Source organism: Monomorium pharaonis, chromosome 6, assembly GCF_013373865.1.
Source record: "Monomorium pharaonis isolate MP-MQ-018 chromosome 6, ASM1337386v2, whole genome shotgun sequence".
In the NCBI taxonomy this organism is placed as follows: Eukaryota; Metazoa; Arthropoda; class Insecta; order Hymenoptera; family Formicidae; genus Monomorium; species Monomorium pharaonis.
The window spans coordinates 1117005-1139665 of NC_050472.1; the positions used below are offsets into that span (position 1 = coordinate 1117005).

Genomic DNA, 22661 nt, shown 5'->3' on the forward strand with positions numbered 1-22661 from the left:
CGTCCCCTGTCTCTTCTTCCCCTTCCCGTATGTATACCGCGTGTTAACTTCGAGATTCTTGGTTTCCACCGCGTCGTTGTCTCCACCCCCGTGATAGTCGGTAGAGGCGATAAGAATGACGGTGATATCAGGGGTTCGGGGACCAGGTTTCCGGTCAGCTCCGCTCAGTGGCCGTCGGTTCTGACGCAGAACGACCTCGAGCGTTCATACGGTAGCATGAAAGTCATCAATTTTCCTACGGTGCGAGTGTGTTCACACGATTGCGATTGTGCTGAATTGTCGCGCTGTTGATTACTGTCACTTCTTCGGGGAGAACATAATTTCGATTGGCACAATTGACGTGAGCGTTGCGAGTGCACCGTTGACGGCAATGATGCAGGAGCATAAATCTTTCCTGATTAGAGATCTTTTGGGGGATGTATTGGCTGATCGAGTTCAAGGTATCTTTACTACTTGGAACACATAGCGCAGTAGATACTTGGAAAAAATGTTCTCTTAAAATTTACCCTCAACTTACTCTCGTGGTAGTGTAAGTTGAGGGTAAGGCAACACAGACTTGAAAGAATTTTACTATAATTTCACTAATTAATAAAATAATTAATAAAAAATAATTAATAAAATTATAATAAAGTCTTTCAAATCTTTCAAAGTCTTTCAAAGTCTTTCAAATCTATTTTATCCTTTTGATTGTTATAATTTTAAAGATAAACTTTAAGAGAAAATTTTCATCGTATAGAAATATTATTAATGCAAGATGATGCAAGACTAAAATAATGAGCTAACAATCTTCATTCTAATGTTGCGATGTAATGTTTTAATCATTTTCTAACAGGAAATAAAGAGTTTTTTCCCTACAAGTTTACAAAAATTACCGCGAACTGTACAATTATTACATTAAAATTATTACATATTATCTTTCTAATAAAATCATATAATATTACATAAATATAATATATTTATGTAAGAATATCTATATATATATATTTTATCATTTTTCGAAAAAGAAATTTAGGTAAACAAGTATTGTTCCTCTAATCATAGTCATGTCTCTAATCATAGTCATCAGGAACAAATTAAAAATTAAAGAGACAAAATAAATAAATTAAACAATTTAAACTTCTGTATATAACATAAATCACACATTTTCTATTTCATATTAAACAGAATTATAGACAAAGTAACTTTAACCAAAAATATAATACGTAAAATTATATTCTAATTTTGTTTATTTTATTCTAATTAATAAAATTCATTTTTCAATCTTTTCATTAGGCTACTATCAACACTTTAAAGGAAATGTATGTAATGAAACTTTTTTCCGCGATGCTGATTGATTCTATCACTTGGTTCACTTCATGTTGCTAGAATAAAAAGTTAGAGAATATCTTTTCGAGTATTATTAGAAAATTAAAAATTGAGACGTATAAATTTTTTGTTGTTTGTAATAAACAGTATTAGTGTGAGTGACGCTGTGTATAAAGATTAAAAAAATTATAATATAAAAACATTTTTTAACTGCGCGTACAGTAATCATTCTTTTTTGTGTGATTGATTCTCTTGCTAACTTTGTGAGCGGCAATCATCGCGGAGTTAGTAAATTAATGATAATGCGTATACAAGATTATCATCGCAATTTATTTTTAAAAAGCTGAAATAAAAAGCTAAATAGCGTGCGCAAAGCACGCGGCTATGATGTCTAGTTAGCTAAAAAATAGAGATATTAAACTATAAATAGCTATAAATAGAGATATCTCTTTTACAATTTGTAAAAATCTATAAAATAAGTTAAAGAAAATATTTTGTTAATTATAATAAAATATTTTATAAATATACTTTTATAAAAAAGTGATTATATATTATTATTATAAGTAATTAGTTTACAAACTTATAAATTAGATGAAAACCTTCTGGAAAAAATAAGCATATTGCGTTGACATTTTTATGATTAAATGGTTGAGTTAAAAACAAGAGAGGGAGAGAGAGAGAGAAAGAGAGAGAGAGAGAGAGAGAGAGAGAGAGAGAGAGAGAGAGAGAGAGAGAGAGAGAGAGAGAGAGACAGAGAGAAACCAATTATATTCTTAAATTAGAAGACTTAAAACAATTGACAATTGCCTTATAAGACTTATGACAATTACCAAAGTTTTGTTTATGAAAAAATTGCTATAGTTAAAAGCATGGTTTTACTTTGGAGAAATCTTTTTTGTATTTCTTATTAAATATATATGTATATATAAAATCATATAGAAAAAAAATTTACACGTTAAATTATCATGTTACATTCAATTAATTTTGTTACAAGTTGGTATTGTTAATAATCCAAAAGATATGTTTGCACCCGTGATTTTTGACAGATGAGAAAAAATGTAGGTACCATTATTTCAAGAATTATTTTATACTTCTACATATATTGTGTGATATATTGGACAAACGTTTCAGTTTACTGTACATTTTACAAACAAGATTATATGAATATATTATATTTTTAACAAAAACAATAAAGTTATATATAAGTAATAATTAATTTATTTCATAATATTTCTCTCTAACGCCTTATTGTCTCTGACGCATATAAACAATATCACATCGTGAGATAACCGAGCTGTAAAAGTACATATTATTTTTTCATTTCTCTCTCTCTCTCTCTTTCTTTTATTTAATTTAATTTAGAAAATTCATTCAACTTTTTAAATCATCCCTTAATTTTGCGGACAATAATTCCGTTCTTTTTTTATCATGCAAACATTTATCGAATACGTGACGGATCCTCAGAATTTTCGTTAGAAAGTGGATCCCGTGGTGCGCTTCTATTATTTAAATCACCGATGCAGAGCAACCAAGGGTGGCTAACCCCCTACGAGTACTCCATTAAGAACAATTCTACAGATGGTTCGAGGTGCCGAAAGATTCGTTAGAGCTCGTTAGTCTCGGGATTTTCGTGTTATTACCCCCTACTGGTGCGCTATTACAAATTTATTGGCTAATCCGGCAAGAGTGCGACAGGCCTTGGTAATTGAGATAGTTTGCTCTAACCGAGATCGATCATAATCAATTGAGGATTATTCTCCCGATAATAGACTGTCCCATCGACCAAATTCACCAATTAAATTAGCTAGTAAATAATTATTGACACATTGATGACGGAGAAACGCATTGTTTCACGTACCACTCTTGGGTATTTTTCGTTATAGTCAATCATACATTCGCGTTTTTTTAAACGTAAATATTCTAACATTATATTTCAATTGTTATTATTTCCTTTAATAATTTACAATTAAATATAAAAGTTGATAATATTCCATGTATTATTTAGATAAAAGTAAATGTAGAGACTCTCTTTTAATTGTGTGAAACGATTTGCGTTAAATATAATAATATATATAGAGAAACTAGATAGTTATTAAAAGATTAAGTAATTGTATTCAAATTTTGTTTATACGTATAAACACATATGTGTATATAAGAATAGAGTTGCTAAATTTTTTTATATATTGCAAAATAAATGTAACATACATTAAGGAGTAATTTTATATAGATTGATAAATTTGCACAGTTCGCATAAGCTAAAGATTGAAGAAATTCGCACAAAAATTATTATTATACATGTAGATATTAAAATTCACCAAAGTAAACAGATATTTCTTATCTTTCTTATCTTTATATTTGACAATTTCATCATTTATTATTGTTGATTAATTTTTATTTTCTTCCGTTAATTTATAATGCGATTTTAAATTACCAAATTATTTGTTAGATTATATGAAAAAATTAAATATATTTTTAGTTTCATAAATTTAGAGATTTCAATATCAATTATTTATTGTATAATAATTTAATTACAGCAAACATTAAAGAATATACCCTTTCGAGTAGTTTAATGTCTATAATATAATTATTACATAACGATTAGGGGAAAAAACTAATTCCTGGGAATATAAGTTTCATACACACAAAAACATGTGCAGAAGACTCGGGGGATGATTCAGCGGTCCATTCGGATTCCGAAGACACGATTGATCCTGGTAGCAGTCCTCGCACACGTCTAGGAAGTCCTCCACCGGTGCTCTCGCCGTCGCCTGGCCCGGCAACCACGTCGGGAAAAGCTTGCACAGTGATTGCTAATAATGCACCGTCAACCGGTAGGAAACCGCGAAGAAGACGAACCGCTTTCACTCACGCACAGTTAGCTTACCTCGAGAGGAAGTTTCGTTGTCAGAAGTATCTCAGCGTGGCAGACCGCAGCGACGTTGCGGACGCTTTATCGCTCTCGGAAACCCAAGTGAAGACTTGGTATCAGAATAGAAGGTAAAGAAAAATTTCGAGACAATACAAAGAAAGTCCAAAGAAAGAGGGGAACATAAAACGTTTTTAAGATTATTTTTGCAAATGTCTTTAAGACGTCTTCTGAGCAAAGCATTTTTCTGGCAACATTGCGCCACGATTTCATTGCAGGACGAAGTGGAAGCGACAGAATCAGCTGCGATTAGAACAGCTGCGTCATCAAGCCACCGTTGAGAAGGATCTTTTGGTACGCAGTGTGGGTCTCCATCATGGCAGCATAGACGCTTACTGTTCACCGTACAACTCACAAACGCAAACCAGCCATCCGCCACCGCCACCACCACCACCCGCACCACCATCTACCGCTTCCACAGCAGCGTTTCTCTCGACAGCAGCCGCACTTTTTCGAAATGTCACCTACGTCCATGGCTGCCCCCTCTAATACGCGTAATCAAAATAGCCTCGAGATCATTTCCGGATTAAAATGAACGATTTAGTTTCCGGAGTTCCGAAGAAACATTTCGACCAACTATTTGTGCCGTAAGTGCTGAACAGTGCTGCTAAAAAGCTTCGATTTGCTTTTTATTATTTCGGAGTTTCTCAAATTTTTAGTGAATTAATTGCAAAGATTTGTATTAACGAGTCACTTTAGGTATCTAATAACAGGTAAGAGAGAAATATATACACATTACATAAGGTTCTTTTCTTTCCGTGTTATATCTTTCTTATAATGTTACGTTTAAAATTTGGATATTGATTTGGTCTATAGATTTTTTAAAATAAGAAAATAAATAAAAAAGACAAATTATAAGTGTAAAAATGTGTTAATTATACATTAACATATCATGTTAAATTTCAGCGTGTTGAGTGTTACAGATATTTTTGCTTGCTTGAAATGTCTGTAGTAGTTTTTTCCACGTTTTATTTTGCATGTTAAACAAAGATCAAATAAAAATGTAAATATGTAATTAGAGTTTCAGTAGTCGTAGTGCAGCTTATCTTTCACATACGAAGTTAATAAAATGCTTACTATTTATATTTTATGAAGATTTACATTTCAACACAATTTCCATAGTCGATATTACAATAATCTCACAATATTATTATTATTATTATTATTATTATTATTATTATATGTCACTGTAGATGTGATACTAATATTGCATTTAAGAGTTGAATAAGAAAAGCAGCTATTTTAGCGTGAAAGAAACAATGTGCATTGCGACTTTGTATTATAAATTGAAGAGAAGAAGAGAAACAGAGATAGAGATAGGAAGGGGGGGAGCGAGCGAGCGAGCGAGCGAGCGAGAGAGAGAGAGAGAGAGAGAGAGAGAGAGAGAGAGAGAGAGAGAGAGAGAGAGAGAGAGAGAGAGAAAAGGAGAAAATAACAAATTTAATCCGTGGATATTTTAGCATATTATTTAGCATAGTATTCTCGATGTGTGGAGAAAAATAATATTATTAATTATCTAATGTGCAATGTTTGAGCACGTATATAAGGCAAACGCAATTATGTCTAGTAATTTAGTTGATTATTGTTATTCGTCGTCGATAATTTATTGAATACTTTTTCTGAAGCAGAAAGTTATTGTAGATAAATAAATTACTATTAAAATCTTTAAATTACATTCCTTATCTTAGATATGAATATTTAATTTATAGACTTGTTTATACTTATACAAATCTTGAGATTTATTTTTTGCTGGAGTTATTCAGTTGAAAAAAGGGTGTCCACACGTGACCTTTCGTTATATATCTTATAACAAAAACTCTTTTATTATCATCCTTCCATCTTCAAAATAGTAATTAACAAAAAATTTCAGTAATATAAACAATAAATTGTTATTTAAAAATATTTTCTTTGTAACACTAATAGATATTAATAAAATTAAAAAAGAATTATTTATAATAATGATTTAAATGTAGTAATAAGCAACGTTTTTACTAGCACTAGTATAACACATTTAAAAAGAATATATAAATATTATTTAAAAAAACTGAATAATAAAACTGAATAATAATTTAAAAAATAAAGAAAAATTAATATTATACATTAATATTATATAATTTATAAATACTTTATACTTTTACAAAAAAATTATACAAAACTTTACTTTTTTAATTTTAAGAAATGTTCTTTATATATAAACTTCATCCTTTCTTATCAATATAGTTTCCCAAATTCTTATATTTTGTTTGCGATTACTTAAGAATCTTCTTTCCATATGATTTTCTAAAATGCTATTCTAGAAAATTATTTAAATAAATTATATGGTTAAACATAAAAAAAAAATTTTATTTAGAGTAATTTCTGTATATATTATATCATAAACTTAAATCTCAAAATTCTTGATCAAATTCTTATATTATATAAAAAGCTAGAGAATCTTCTTAAAAAGAAAGTTTGGTCGAATAAAAAATTTGCAAATTTATTTCAAAGAAAGAAATAAATGGACACAGTTCTCCATTTGGGAGTTTAAGTTTATTTACTATTATATTTATAAATCGCGTTAATATTTATTAATATGAAAACGTTGTTACCTTGTCACCATTTTGTGAGGACATTTTTGTTAATTGTTTAAATTTTTATATCTTTTAAATTTTGTATTAAATCTAATAAATTTTGTATTACAAATTACTACAGAATCTATATCTAAACTATGTCAAGTAGAGTAGCAAATAATATCTATTATAATAGATACGTATACAAAAAGTTACGTCTATGTATTTTTTTAAACCTGAAATTAATTCGCAAATGGTGCTTTTAATTTGACTATGTTTCTTTTGTACCCTCTTTCCCCGCTCTTAAAGCTAGGCAATTTTCAAAGTGAATGTGATGTATGTATTTAGATACACTTTGCTATATTATTTTATATTTTTATCTTTTTTTTCGTTAGTTGATAAGTTCTTATAGACATACACGTGGCAATACGCACGTGGCTAAGCACGAATAATTGGAAACCGATACATGTTGAGTGGTTCGACAATGCTCGTACAGTCTAGAATTGATTCGTATACGGCGGATCTAATTGCATGGAAGTAATGAAAGAACGTGCAATAATTGATATAATTGTCATATCAATGATTTTATACCGAAGTGATTCAAAATATGAATCATTTCATTAAATTTTTTACCAATTTAATTTATATTGTACTATTTCAGCTTCAGTTTAAAATAATGTTTCAATCGTTTTAATAAAATAATTGTAGTTTGCAAAACTGGAAAATGCATACAAAATTCACATAGAGGAAATATTATTAAAAATCTCAAGATTCATTTTGACTGTAAAAAATATTTTTTGCTTATTTTATTAAGCAAATATTACTACATTACTATAATATATTATAAATATTATTATAATATATTGTTACAATATATTAAATAAATATTACTATAATACATTAGTATAACATGTATATTTAAAAATTAAAGAAAAATTAAGATCGGAGTACTAAAACTTTAAAAATAATAATAAAAAGTATAAAATAATTTAAATAAATTTATATTACATAATATTCACCTACCTATATGATATATACAATTATGCTTTTAAGATAAACATTTTTACAAAAAAAAAATAATAATAATAAATAAATAAATAAAAGTTTTCATCGAAAACTCAATTTTTTGCCTGTTAATATTTTTATCTATCTCCATAGTGCTCGATGTATAATCATCTTTATCAATAACTGAATGAGATTTCCAACCGGGATACGTGAGACAAGTGGCGTTCAGCCACGTGCATATTGTATTGTGACGAACAGTCGCGCGCACACGTGCGCATACGTGCGTAAGTTATGTTAGCACTTGGGCACGTGCTTTTTATTTCTCTTCGACTGGTTTCGTGTCTCCATAGTGCATCGTTAAATACTTAACTCAAAGGAATAAGCTCTGTACGTGCGTAGAAAAGAAATTTTTCGACTCATTTCGCATGACTCTTTGCATTTTCGATGGAACGTTGATGGTGCATAATATTCTCGTTGCTTGCCAATCTCATGAATTGTGATTATACCATTCAACAAAACTTTTCTTCGAGCACAAAAACGAAGGTTAATCATTTCCTATGGCATTTTTGAATACTAAATACAATTCCGTTTATCAAATTCTTCTATTACCAAGATTGTTTAAAAAGCTCACTTTTTTTAATTGAGAACTGTTAATTTGACATAAATGAAATTCACATTCAGCAAAGGTATATATTTTAACTACATATATATTTTTTCTATAAATTTTCCGTTTAGTCCTATGATCTTGCGCCATCGCGAAATAAAGACATGTACGCCATGCTTATGCCAGATACTATATCTTGTTCCGATTTCTTGCTAGTCCCACGTTTCCTTCAAATTTTGTTCCGTACGAACAGAATTTGAAGATGACAAAAGCGTTGTTGGGGTTGTCAAGAGATGGCTACGGGAACAAAATAAGACCTGGTACAGGGATGGCCTTGTTTCGCGATGATGCAGAACTGTAGAATTGAATAAAGAATTTATAAAAAAATAGTATATGTAGCTGAAGCATGTATAGCTGAAGCATGTATAGTGAATTTTATTTATACTGAATAAACAGTTCTCGATCAAAAATGAGGCATCATCTCGATCAATATGGGAGTCATTATTTTTTTGAACAAACCTAGTACATTATTTTAAGATTTATTTATACATAATTTATACATAATTAAATTTTGCAGTTTAAATTCTAAAAATGCTATTCTAATGATTTTTGTATTTTGTGCATATAATAACGGACAAAAAAGATAATTGAATACAAATATATATTTATATGTGCAAACATGTAAAACAAGTTTATATATCTTTTCTTTTGTATAATTTCTATTTGTATATACAAGAAAAATAATTAGAAGAGTAATTTTTGTATTATTTTTTTTATAAATAAGTGAAGTTTGAGGAAATGAGAAAAAATATAGATATAAGATCATACAATACATATTTATTTAATGCATAAAATATTATATGTAGAGTATATGTAAAGGCACTAGTTAAAAGGATAAATCTTTTAAATAAAATTATACGTTAGATAAAGTTTATCTAACAAAATATATCGAATATTACACAATAAAATATGTAAAATATACATTTATTATTAATTCGGCATTATATTGATTTTATTTTGTGTAATGCTAATGTAATTTACAATATTTTGTAAAAGTACCTTAAGACAATCCTTATAGTATTACATTTTGAATAAGTTAAAAAAAAATTTTAATTGACATCTTACGTTTTATTATTTGATAATTAATTTTATATTAATAAAATATAAATATAGTTTTCTCTTGCTATTAAAGAAGAAACTATTGATGATTGATAAAATAAATGCTAAAAGATTTTGTAATATATGTTCCATTTAACAAAAACTATAATAATTATTATATTTAAATACATGATAAATGATTCAAAACTCATTCCAATCTTCACTCTTACTCTCGTCATAGAATCTTTCCGGGGACGAATAAGTTTTCTTATTCAGATTTTAATCTATGTATGTACCAGAAGTGTAGGAAAAAGGAAGAAATATTATAGAAGAAAGCGCAGAAGCTTCTAATTCTTTAGAGCAGAAAGCAGCGAAGTAATTGCGGGAGAAAAATCTGTGTACCAATTTCTCTCTCTCTCTCTCTCTCTCTCTCTCTCTCTCTCTCTTTCTTTCTTTTCTTTCTTGATGAAAGGCAAAAGTCAGAAGTAAAAGGGGTCGGTGGCCTCGAGTTGAAAAAAGAAGACGGAAAGGGTGATAACGGGCGACGGCCCGGGAGCAGGATTGGTGAGTGTGTAATGAAGCTCTGACTTTTTAATTGGAATATATTCAAAAAGTGGTATACCTTTTCACCGCGGTATTCGATGCGATGTACGTCCGTGAATATGACTTGAATCAACGCAGAATCAAAGAGGCTCACTGATCAACTCCCAGAATTTCGCGATTTCGTAGGTGTCATGGAATGACATGGAAAGACGACATCTTGATGATGAAAACAAAGTCTGTTTGTAAATAGAAACAGTGAAGTAACTCGTCATTTGAGATAATTGCACATTTTACAAAAGCGCGGATTTATGTAAACAATGATTAATAAATCATGCAGTCATCTGGTAATTCATTTATACGTTTGTACATCGTTATAAATTTTCAAATACGATATAAACAATATTCAGTACGTTAATTAATTTTAATTTAATTTAAACTAAATTAAATTAAAATTAATAACTTCAAAAATTAATTTAGATACGTTAAAAATTGCATGAAAATTAAATGAAAAACTAACTCATACAGTGTTGAATTAAAATTAATTTAAGTTAAATTAAAAGTTAATTTTCTTAATTATATTAATTTATTCCTTCTTGACATAGATAAGTAAATCTGTATCTGTATATAAATCTGTAAGGAATCTGTATATAAATAAGTGCAAGTTTATGCACTCTATGTAAACATTCATTCAACAGAAAGCGATGACCGTTCTCACACCCGGATTAGGCGATATAATAATATTGTAAATTTTATATTCTATTCCACAGTTTTCAAAGTTGAAATTAATCTTTGTACAACTATCACTTATTTTTACATAGAGTAAATGTAAATTAAACTATTTACAAGTTTAATTAAAATAATAAAGAAATGTTCTTTTGTTTTATATGGGAATGTATTTTTTCTTTTATCATAGGTAAACTTTAATTTATAAAGAAGTAAACAAATTAAATTTATGTGTTTTAAAAATAATTAGTTAAAGTTAAAATTAATTTATTTAAAATTAACAATAAATAAAGAAGAAAAGTAATGTAAGTTAAAAGTTGTTAACTTTTTGACTTATTCTTTAACTTTTAACTTTCTAATTACTTAATTCTGCATGTAAAAAATAATTATTTAAAAAATATAATTTAGTAATAATAAACCATTGTATTTGTTATCTTTCTCATTTAAATGATTTACACAAAAATATAAACGTTAGGATTAATGTTTCTAAAGAAATGTTAAAATTACTATTGTAAGAAACCACAAACACATACAATGACTATCCCTTCGGAAAAGTGATGTGGCCCGCGGCAAATCGAGCTTAATGGGCTGTTTGCTTGCAAATTGTGCTACCGCTAAAGGGCAGCAAACAATTCACGACTCATTTTAACTTCTACATTTCAATTTGAAGAGTCGACGGATTCTTCTTGTGGACGTTGTATTTACATGATTGTTTCTTATGTTTTGTTTCTTTTCCAAACGAATCGCCCCCCCTTCCCCGTCCAATCTGTTCATCTTCTGTAAATTTTAAGGAACAATAAAAGCATCAACTCATGTCGCTTGTGGTAAGTAATTCCGAGTCAGAATCTGCCTTTATCTGAAATCTTGATTATCTTTCCATTGGGGGCGCAATAAAAGTTACAATAAAAAGAAAATTAAATCAAATTAACTTTATTTAGTGTGCAAAAAATGCGTTATTTATTGTCTATTATATATGCTTTATTCCTGTAACTAAAAAAAATTGTTTTCGTGTTTATCAGACATATTAATTCTATTTAAATATACATCGAAAAAAATTTTTTGCTGATATAGACAGATTTTTTGATGTCACAACCAAAATGTGTCGCAAATTTTTATATCTGCTAAAATTTTGGCTATCATAGAAAAAATTTATATTCTGCTTTTGTTAGTTAAATTGATTAAGTAAAATACATATACATATCAAAGTATTTGCTAATCATTTAGCTACCTCAGCTAATTTTTACATACATATATTTTTTGTTAAAATTGCAAGATAATTTTTTTGAGTGCATAAGAAATGACAATTTCTAGATTTTTTAATTATATTTATATAACATAAACGGTGAATAAAATATAAAATATTATGTAAAATATAAAATATTATGTAAAATATAAACTTAGCTTGCTTTCATGTAATAAAAAATATTAAATAATCCCCAAAAATGCCCCGGATAAAGATCGAACTCACGATCGACCTTAAGATTATGGACGGAATTCATAGACCAATCTTAAGTTCAAGAATTGTCTTAAGTCTACATGTGGAAATTCATCTAGGCATGCCTTATTTAATATTGGTCCCATACGGGCGTTACTTAGGCATCCAAAATAAAGGCTTTTCGGACTGAAACCTATTCAGGGCCTATTTAGGATATTTGAACCTGGGCTTGCCTAAATTGGGCCTGGTTTAAATTTACAACTTTTTCCCCAAGACTCACAGTTAGGTTTGTCCGGTTACAGCCCATATAGGACCTAGTTTGAATTAGATGTTTGCTCCAAAACAGTTATATTTAGGTTTGCCTAGTTATAGCTTTTTTTCTCAATTATTATATTTTAATTATTTTAATATATTAATTGTATTAGATTTAAATATTTCAAAGTAACATACCATTTTCCATGTCTGATAGACTGAAGTAGGTAGCTAATACATTATTTATAAAATCTATTTTATTGAGTTTGTTGTCTGTCAGCCTATTGCAGAAAATAATTTTTACAATGCTCTGTGTATTGTAAAAATTCGATATTTTCTGCAATTGTCAGCCTATTGCAGAAAATAATTTTTACAATGCTCTGTGTATTGTAAAAATTCGATATTTTCTGCAATTATCAGCCTATTGCAGAAAATAATTTTTACAATGCTCTGTGTATTTTATGCAACACTCTGTGTATTGTAAAAATTCGATATTTTATGCAATTGTCAGCCTATTGCAGAAAATAATTTTTACAATGCTCTGTGTATTGTAAAAATTCGATATTTTATGCAACACTCTGTGTATTGTAAAAATTCGATATTTTCTGCAATTGTCAGCCTATTGCAGAAAATAATTTTTACAATGCTCTGTGTATTGTAAAAATTCGATATTTTATGCAACACTCTGTGTATTGTAAAAATTCGATATTTTATGCAATTGTCAGCCTATTGCAGAAAATAATTTTTACAATGCTCTGTGTATTGTAAAAATTCGATATTTTCTACAATTGTCAGCCTATTGCAGAAAATAATTTTTACAATGCTCTGTGTATTGTAAAAATTCGATATTTCATGCAATTGTCAGCCTATTGCAGAAAATAATTTTTACAATGCTCTGTGTATTGTAAAAACTCGATAGTTTTTGCAATTGTCAGCCTATTGCAGAAACTTAGTTTTTACAATGCTCTGTGTATTGTAAAAACTCGATAGTTTCTGCAATTGTCAGCCTAATGCAGAAATTATTTTTTACAATGCTCTGTATATTGTAAAAACTCGATAGTTTCTGCAATTGTCAGCCTATTGCAGAAATTAATTTTAAAATTATAAAAAAACCCGATCCTTATTTTATAAAACATAAAATATGCGATATCTTTACAAAGAAAATTTAAAAACCTGTCCAATTCCGGGTAAAATATTGCAATGTATTGATCCAAGACGGACATTATTATTCAGTTCATGACAAATAGAAATAATAACATGAATAAGAAGAACATTTTTTTGAAAATTGGCCTAGATCAGTTTAAAATTCTCCGAGCTTACACAAACTTCAGCTGCATCATCTGTCTGTTGCTTCGATAGAGCGAGATAAAAAGTAAACAAAAAGGACCCGCCTTTTAATATTTAATTAATAATATTAAAAATAAAGCTTGTATTAAAATCATCTGAAATTTTTTAAACAAAATCCCGAATTTTTAAATTTTGTATTCTTGTAGTTGACATTGAATGTCAAAATAATGATGACATAAGAGTTTTTTCAATAGTTTGTTTTATTAATATGTTGTTTAACACAGAAATTGCTTTTTAAATAGGTCGTATATTTAAAAATTAAACAGACTAAAATTGGACCTATTTCGATTATTAAAAAAATTTTTTTAAAGGTGTAGATAAAGTGTTTGTTTTTAATGCAATTTGAAGTTAATTTGTTTACGATTTATTAATTGCATAAAATATATTAACAAATTAATATCTGTACAATAACATTAAAACACAAAAATTATTAAGATACAAAACTTTAAAATTATTAAGAGTTACAAAATAACTCTATATATTAATTTGTTAGTGTATTTTGTGCAATTAATAAATTCGTAACAAATTAACTGGCATTAATCAATTTGCATCAATTTGCAACAAACTATCTTTTTTTAAATTTTTTAGATGATCGAAATAAGTCCAATAAGACCAATGGTCTGTTTAGTACTTAAAATGGACATTTTTCAAATGTCCAGAAAAATAACACAAGGCGTTTTTAAAATGTTCTAAAGATGTTAAGTATCAGGGGGTCTATTCTTGAATTCATTCGCAAGAGAAACGTATTCGCAAATTCTGATCTTACAGAAAAGTTGAAAATTTATTGGCTATCGTATGGCTTTCAACCAATAAACTTGCAACTTTTCTGTTAGAGCGGGTATTTGCGCATACGTTTTCTTGCGAATAAATTCAAGAATCGAGCTCCTGACTTGGTTGTTTTAAACAAACATGATGTACGGAATGTGTACATTTTTAAAACGTTTGTGCTGCCTGGATATAAAGAAATGATAACTAAAACAGTTTTATTATATTATATTAAAAATATTACACTTTACAAGATAATTATTAAGTAATAATTATTTAATTTAATATATAATATCCAATTTAAAAAACAACAAACAGTTATGGTATAGAAAAATATACATTGTATACGGCAGCAGAAAAGAGGAAATACATTTTTTTCAATAAGTCTTGGAAATCCTACTTCGAGTTTTTTATTTACAATACGTGTTTTTTTTAGGATAAGAGTGTTCACTTAATTAGCATAGAGTACGTTCCGAATAAGCTTTCGCTAACTATTTTTTTAGTTATAAAGTTGGTAATCTTTTAACTAACTGTTTTGTTCCGTTATGCATCAGCTGATTCAGTTGAATTCATCGTATTTATTAATAAGCAAAAATGAATATTTCTGTATTAAACGAAGCCTTTTCAAGTTCAAGTTCAAGTGATAAAAATGATGAAAAATTAATGAATTTTATTAATATGGTTGAAAATAAAAACCGCTGCACACATAAAAAACCAAGAGTTGCAAATTTTATTGAAACTGTTGTTTATATGTATAACAATGAAGAATTTCGAGAATCTTTTAGGTATATAACCCAGATAGCACAAAATATTTATAAAATATTTATAAAATATTTATAAGAAGGAAAAATATTTATGATAAATATTTTGTACATATTTTTATGTCCGAGTTTGTCAGGTATAAAAAAAAATTATGATAAACATTTATGAAAATATTTAAAATAAATATTTATACCATTATTATCAAAGAATATAAAAAATATTTCAAGTTTATATACCATAAATATTTTTTAGTATATTAAAAATATATTCTATATATTGTTGATAATAATTTTTGTATTATTTCTAAATGGTTTATGAAAATAATTATATAATCTTTAAAAAATATTTTTTGAAAATAAATTTGTTCTAAAATTTCTTGAACTAAAATATTTATAAATATTTATGATAATATTTTGTGCTATCTGGGAATTATATGTAATAGAATATAAAATATTTTTACAAAAAAATTAAAAATTAATAAATAATAAAAATTGTAATTTTTTATTATGTTCTTGTGACGTTCCGTAGACGTTAGAAATAAAACGTTTTACCAAAACGTCTATGCAACATAGCATAAACATTCATTATAAAACGTTTTTAATGCGATGTATTTTTCTCGAATGTAACGTTTTCTAAAGGTTTCATGTTTAGTGGGTACTTATTATTGTTATTAAAAGATGATTTAGAGGGTGGAAAAAATTGTGGCAGAATGCCTATTTCTGCAGAAAAGCAATTGTACATAGCCCTATATGTGTATTAGGCACATCAGATTCATATAGGTAACTTATACTTTGATAAAGCTTCGTTTGATACAGCAATATTCATTTTTGCTTATTAATAAATATGATGAATTCAACTGAAGGGGTGCGTTCTTAAATTTGCAACGGATGTGGCCAGATACACAAGAATGTCATTCTATCTTTGTTCAACTTTCCGTAAGTAACAAAGATGTAATGACATTCTGGTGTATCTGGCTGCATCCGTTGCGAATTTAAGAACGCACCCAATCAGTTGATTTATAACGGAACAAAACAAAGTTAAAGGATTACCAACTTTGTAACTAAAAAAATAGTTAGCAAAAGCTTATTCGGAACGCACCCCCATAATCATTTCAATATCCCCACATTTGATATTAATTTCCTGTGAATGAATAAAGAGCAATGAATTTGAGATCAGAATATTTAAGAGCAAAAAATTAGCAAAAAATTTTGAAAATCTTGTTATATATTTAAAAAATTGTAAACAATTACGATACGTAATTTCAGCAGAGTGGGATAATATATTGACAGGTTGGTAGAATTTATCACACTCGGCATATTGTACGCATGCGTAAAGTATCGTCATCGGTCACGCGATTAATTTCAACAAACTCGTACTCTGTTACCTTTCATCTCAAATAAGTTTTAAAATTCATAAATGTATACTACATGTATTTTTTACAATTATTTATTCTTATATTAATAATGTGTAAGATATATTAAACATATGTATAATATTATGCATCTACATAATATATAATAAAGTTATTAGAAATTATAATTAATAAATGCTAATATATGCTAATATTATAAATTTAATATAAAGTAATAAAGTGTATAATTACATATTCAATATGAGATGTTAAATATTAATTAACACTATATTAAAAAAGAATACATATGAGTAAGAGAGATAGAAGTAGCAATAGAGATATAGATAAAGAGAGAGAAAGATTTTGACCATTAATTTAGCCATTTCTTCTTTTCATATAAATAAAAAATATCTTTTAGATTTTTAAAAGATATCTTGTAGTGATCTAAAAAGATATCGTCTGCAACATTTTGAAATATATCATTTCAAAAATCTATATAGAAATGTCTTGAAGATCTCTCTTTTAGAAATTTAAAACTCATATTATGTGACAAATATCTTAAAAATGTATATTAAGATATTTTTTAGACATCTTTTAGAAATATCTAAAAATTTGTAATTAAATATCTATAAGACCTAGGCCGGTATTCATAGTCGGATCTTATATTTAAGATTATTTAAGTACTGTCTTAAGATGCCACAAACCAATCACAAAGCCGTATTAGCATCTTAAGACATTGCTTGAGACGATCTTTAAATAAGATTCGACTATGAATACCAGCCCTAGATTGTTTTTTTAATTCTTTTTTCATGAGGGATATAACGATACCTGTTATTTTAATAAATACATACGTGATTGAGATTTCTAGCGTTGCTTCACTGCGCATGTCCTAGGAACTTCTAATATTCCCAAATAGAACTTAAAACCGAATCTTATTTTACGCAAGTTTACTGCAAGTATCACAAATTTTCATCATCGTTCAATTTCGCAGTTGTTTCCTCGCGTGTTTCAGTGACTGTTCAGTATGACAGACGCAAGAAGTTTAAAAGAAGCTATCGAGCAGTATGAAACCCAGGTATATCGATATTAAACATTAGTATGTTAACAATCGATATGCAGAAACACAATTCGCACATGAGTCTAATTCATCGTAATTATTTTTTCTTTGCATTCTGTATTTACTTTTGTAGCTATCACAAGTGGACACAACATTATCTATAACGCCGAAAGGTCCCGATAAAGATAATTTGCTCAGTCTCAAGTCTGATATCGAGGAACTTATTTCTTTGACGAAAGAAAGTTTGCAACGTCTCGAAGGAGAAAACAAAAATAAGAATGATAGTAATTCTTATAATCCTGATGACAAGGTGGAGGATCTATTGGATAGAGAATATCTATTGTTCAAGGTTTGTCTTAGAAATGATTACTAATTGTTGCCAGGGGACTCAGCTTTACCACCCTTATCCTTCCTATTAATCAAAATTAATTAATTATTATTGAGAAAATATGTGTGTGTATGTGTGTGTGTGTGTGTATGTGTGTGTAAAAAGTAGAACAATATTGTAAAGCATGTTTCATCAGACTACAGATATAGATTTTATTACAGCATATTTTTATAATTTTCGAGCATTATGAATATTATATATATTTGGTATGTAAAATTATAATATAGAGGCAGTTTTGATGCAATATTAAAAACACTTGTTTACATCCATCAGGCAGAGCTGGAAAAACTTGCAGACAACAGCGAGGATAAACAAGACGATATGACTACTGCAGCTTCTAATAGCATTGAAGTCAGTATACAATTATTCTCTATGTCATAGCAGTGATGCAATTATACGGTACAAGTTGACCTTTTAGGATGAATTAAAAGAGCTAGAGGGTATGAAATGTAAAGCTCCTCATGGCAGTACTTGGGGTGGTATCGGTTATCACAATGCTATGATATGTTCTGTTTATAGAGACAGTGATGAAACAATTAAAAATATCCATGACATTAAGGCAAGTTAATGATGCTAATTGCAAAATTGTTATATATTTTTTATTTCACTTCCAACGCCTAAATTATGAATTTACTAATTCTAGGTTCGAGTGCTCTTTCTCAATCCAACGCATAAAGAAATGGTACCATGTCCATATTTTCTCAACAGTAATTGCAAGTTTTCCGACGAAAATTGCCATTATTGTCATGGTGAAATTGTGCCATTTTCAAGCCTACAGGAGTACAAGTATTTCTTCTTAATTAAAAGATTTAAAGTTTTCTATAAAAATATTAAACAAGTCTTAAATTTTCAAGAAACAAAACTTCTCATTTTTCGTTTATTATATAAATATAATGTAATTTTCATTGAATATATATACACGTATGCGCCCATCCGCGTGCGTATATATAAGAACAAAGTTGTAGGCTTTGATTATTAGTTTTTAAATCCATTAAAAAAACTTCTTTACTTGTTTGGTTTTTGCAGAAATTTTATTATCGATACATATTTACATTTCCTATTTTTTTTTGTTTCTTGCTAGGATAAAATTGTGCATCACATGCTACTGATAAAAAAAGATTTGATATGCCATGATTCAAATTTTGTAAATAATAGACTTGTTTGGTTTTTATAGAAGAAATTCTATTTATATAATTTTAAAACTTACTTCAGAATAACTTTCAATTTGCAGAGAGCCTGATTTTTATAACATCAAAGTGGGAAGTAAAGTGTTAACTAAACAAAAAAATAACATGTGGCAAAGATCTGTTGTTTTAAAATTGCCTGAAAAGGGTGGAGATGAATATAGAGTAAAATTTGAGTCAAGCGGTAAAATTATAGAAGCTGGTTTACAAGATCTCTTACCACTTGGTAAAAATATATTAAAAATTAATTAAACACATTAAATTTATAAGAAAGAAATTTTTTTAGAAAAAAATATTGATTGTGCTCACAGATGACACAAACTTAGAAATGTCAGATACATCTAATGATACCGATGATGGCGATGAAGATATTAATAATGTTGATAACGATTCCGAGTCAAACTTTTATAGAAATGATCAATTAGTTCACAAATCTCTTTTCACGTTACAATCCAATGAGCCTTTAGGAAATTGGGAGAGACACACACGTGGCATTGGAAGTAAATTAATGATGCAAATGGGTTATGTAATTGGTACTGGTCTTGGAAAACAGAGTGATGGTAGAATAGAACCTGTTGAAGCCCAAGTTTTGCCGGCAGGAAAATCATTAGGTTTGTTTAAGTTTCTTCGATTGTGCAACACAGGGTTAATTTGTTTTACTTTTTAGATCATTGTATGGAATTACGTGAATTTGCTGGTAACGACAAAGATTTGTTTTCTGCTGAACGTAAAATGCGGAAACAACAACAAAAATTGGAGCAACAAAGAGAAAAACAGTATCAGAGAGAAAAACAAAAAGAGGATAATAATGTGTTTAATTTCATAAATAGAACGTTAGGTGATAAGCGTAAGTTGAAAATAAAAGCATTTATTGAATATAATTATAATTGTATTACATTTAACTATTATTAATTATTTTTGTGCAGCTAAAGAAAGTATAACAGCTAGTAGTTCGCAAAGTAAAAATAAACTTAGAGCAGAATCCAATAGGAATCTAAATGTAGCCAGTTTTCAAATTGGGGAAAACATAAATCGTTTAGAAAGGGAATCGTCGAAGCTCAAAGAATCGTTAACAAAGCATGCCAAGGGTAGCGTACTTTATAATAGCATTGCAATAAAATATAACGAGAAACAAAAGGAACTTGTTAATTTAAAAGCCTCTGAGAAAAGTATTGTCGCCGAACAGAATCAAAGGAGAAATAAAGCTAAATTATCTGTATTTTGATATTTGTACGACAGATAAAAAATATAAGTATGGCTGTATATAAAGTTAAATATATTGTTTTATCAATCCCTTTGCCTCACCCCTCTCCCCACCCCTCTCTCTCTCTCTCTCTCTCTCTCTCTCTCTCTCTCTCTCTCTCTCTCTCTCTCTCTCTCTCTCTCTCTCTCTGTGTGTGTGTGTGTGTGTGTGTGCGTGCGTGCGTATGCGTGTTTTACATGTACCGTGTTTTAAATGTTTACATTCTGTATCGGTTATATACCGACAGTGCAAAAAAAATGACAGTATAATTCACGCCCACTTTGTCAGTTGGCATCAGTGTGTTAAATGGGACAGTTTTTTTCGCGCATGCGCGAGAATTCGCAGTATAATTGTCTATTATTTTAGTTGATTTTATACAATTTTGACTTAAAAAAAAAATTTTATATAATTATATAGTCAAAATAAAGCTCCTAAAAAATCTATATAAATCAGATTTTTATATCTAGAGTGCGTTCGGGGAGACGCTATTAGCGCTACCAGCATCAGTCCGTCTTTATTACTCATTAAAACAAGGATAAACTGATACTGGTAGCGCTAATAGCGTCTCCCCGAACACATCCCTAATAATGTCATATTTGACGCGCATGTGCGAGAAAAACCGTCCCGTCTAACAATACTGGTTGGCATTAGTGCGCAAAGACTACTAACAGAGGAACCTGAGAGCAATCATTGCGTCGTTTTAAGGTGTTTTCATTCATCAGCGCCTCTATGTGCATAAAATGTGCACATTGAACTACGTAGTCAAATATCTATGAATCCCGTAGGTAATGTGCATTACTTTCTATGCTGTGTCCACGTTTATTTGGTTCTGTTTCATGCTATACCCGTAACTTTTACAATTATATATGGATTCATATTTTAAATCTGTTTTATACAAATGTGCATAATCGTGTTCTATAAATGTGCAATACCACATATACATAATATAAATTCAAATAATTGATTTGATAAAAATTCACTCACCGATTGCTGTCGCTGCTCCTGCTGCTGCTACTGCTACATTCCTTTTCCGGAATACCGAGTCGCTCCATGGATGCCGCTTTCTGCTGATATCATCCTGCTATTCTCGAGCCACACATTAATAACGATCGCCCGATACTTTATTCGGCAATCCTGATATTACGGCTAATATATCACACACGAGTAAAACGTAAACCGCGCGCGAGAATTTTACTTAGCGCGACCGTTACATTTGAAAAAATACGTGAAAAGTACGACTTGTCTAATTGGCGGCGAATCAAAAAAGAAAATATGGCAGAAAAGTAGTATGATGCGTGATGTCACGAAACAAAACTCGAAAAAAGCACCAAGAATCGTTTGAATGCACACGTCGAGGCACACTAAACAGAAGTAAAGCAATTCGCTCCCAGAGTTTTGTATCTCTGTATGATTGCGCAACGACTAGTAAAGTTTCATTATTGGCACGATCGACATTCTACCGAACGGATTGCGTACCCCCCTTGAGCGAATACGCGCACATGAAAACTTTGCTCGGAATGAAAATCAACATATTGCGAAAGTGGCGTGACGTAACGTAACTTCGTGGAAACGCAGGCCAAGGAAAACCGTTGAATGAAAATTACGCGCCGAGATACAACGAACGGAGACAAATTTGTTTCGAGAATTTTGTATGTAGCTCGCACGACAACTAGTAGCACTTCACTTAATTAGCATTTGCGATATTCTATCGAACGTATCCCCTTTGAGCAAATACTTTGCTTGAATGCGCACATGAACACTTTACTCGAAACCGAAGGCAAACGCATGATGCCGCGCTTTACACATAAATACGACCTCTATTACGTACGATCTCACATGGCTCGCGTCTCGTCTGTTAGTACGACGGCACCACTCTCAACACCACTCAACACCGTACCTGCGCACAAATCGAATTCTGAATATCTGAATAGCGCGAGACACGCACGGAGTTAACAGAGCATCTGACCGGCGCTGAAGCGTAAACTAACATGATGGCAGCGGCGGTCGTGATCGTTGGCAGGTAGACTCGGCGGTACTCGGCGCTAGTCGGCGCCACTCGGCAAATCAGTCGTCTAGCAATGCCGAATGGCGCCGATTAGCGCCGAGTACCGCCGAGTATGTACC

General features: G+C 29.6%; 2 protein-coding genes across 2 annotated transcripts; both read left to right on the forward strand.

The window, feature by feature from the left end:
* Positions 1-92: 92 nt before the first annotated feature.
* On the forward strand, positions 93-5901 carry LOC105834574 (barH-like 1 homeobox protein). The gene is made up of 3 exons (XM_012677154.3): positions 93-440; positions 3963-4302; positions 4450-5901. The coding sequence occupies exons 1-3, from the start codon at positions 371-373 to the stop codon at positions 4718-4720; spliced, it is 681 nt and encodes a 226-aa protein (XP_012532608.1). The 5' UTR covers positions 93-370; the 3' UTR covers positions 4721-5901.
* An 11788-nt stretch (positions 5902-17689) lies between these two features.
* LOC105840329 (zinc finger CCCH-type with G patch domain-containing protein) lies at positions 17690-20569 on the forward strand. The gene is made up of 9 exons (XM_012687230.3): positions 17690-17740; positions 17856-18071; positions 18384-18461; positions 18529-18669; positions 18754-18896; positions 19342-19520; positions 19606-19905; positions 19962-20141; positions 20221-20569. Exons 1-9 carry the CDS (start codon positions 17690-17692, stop codon positions 20517-20519), a joined length of 1587 nt encoding a protein of 528 aa, XP_012542684.1. The 3' UTR covers positions 20520-20569.
* Positions 20570-22661: the final 2092 nt, after the last annotated feature.

What these genes read in the sequence shown, in the direction of transcription:
- LOC105834574 (XM_012677154.3), top strand. Translation starts at nt 371, where the DNA reads ATGATGCAGGAGCATAAATCTTTCCTGATTAGAGATCTTTTGGGGGAT. An exon ending in ATTGGCTGATCGAGTTCAAG is followed by an intron (nt 441 to 3,962) that starts GTATCTTTACTA and finishes AAACATGTGCAG; the next exon opens with AAGACTCGGGGGATGATTCA. An exon ending in ACTTGGTATCAGAATAGAAG is followed by an intron (nt 4,303 to 4,449) that starts GTAAAGAAAAAT and finishes ATTTCATTGCAG; the next exon opens with GACGAAGTGGAAGCGACAGA.
- LOC105840329 (XM_012687230.3), top strand. Translation starts at nt 17,690, where the DNA reads ATGACAGACGCAAGAAGTTTAAAAGAAGCTATCGAGCAGTATGAAACC. An exon ending in TCGAGCAGTATGAAACCCAG is followed by an intron (nt 17,741 to 17,855) that starts GTATATCGATAT and finishes TTACTTTTGTAG; the next exon opens with CTATCACAAGTGGACACAAC. An exon ending in GCCGGCAGGAAAATCATTAG is followed by an intron (nt 19,906 to 19,961) that starts GTTTGTTTAAGT and finishes TTTACTTTTTAG; the next exon opens with ATCATTGTATGGAATTACGT.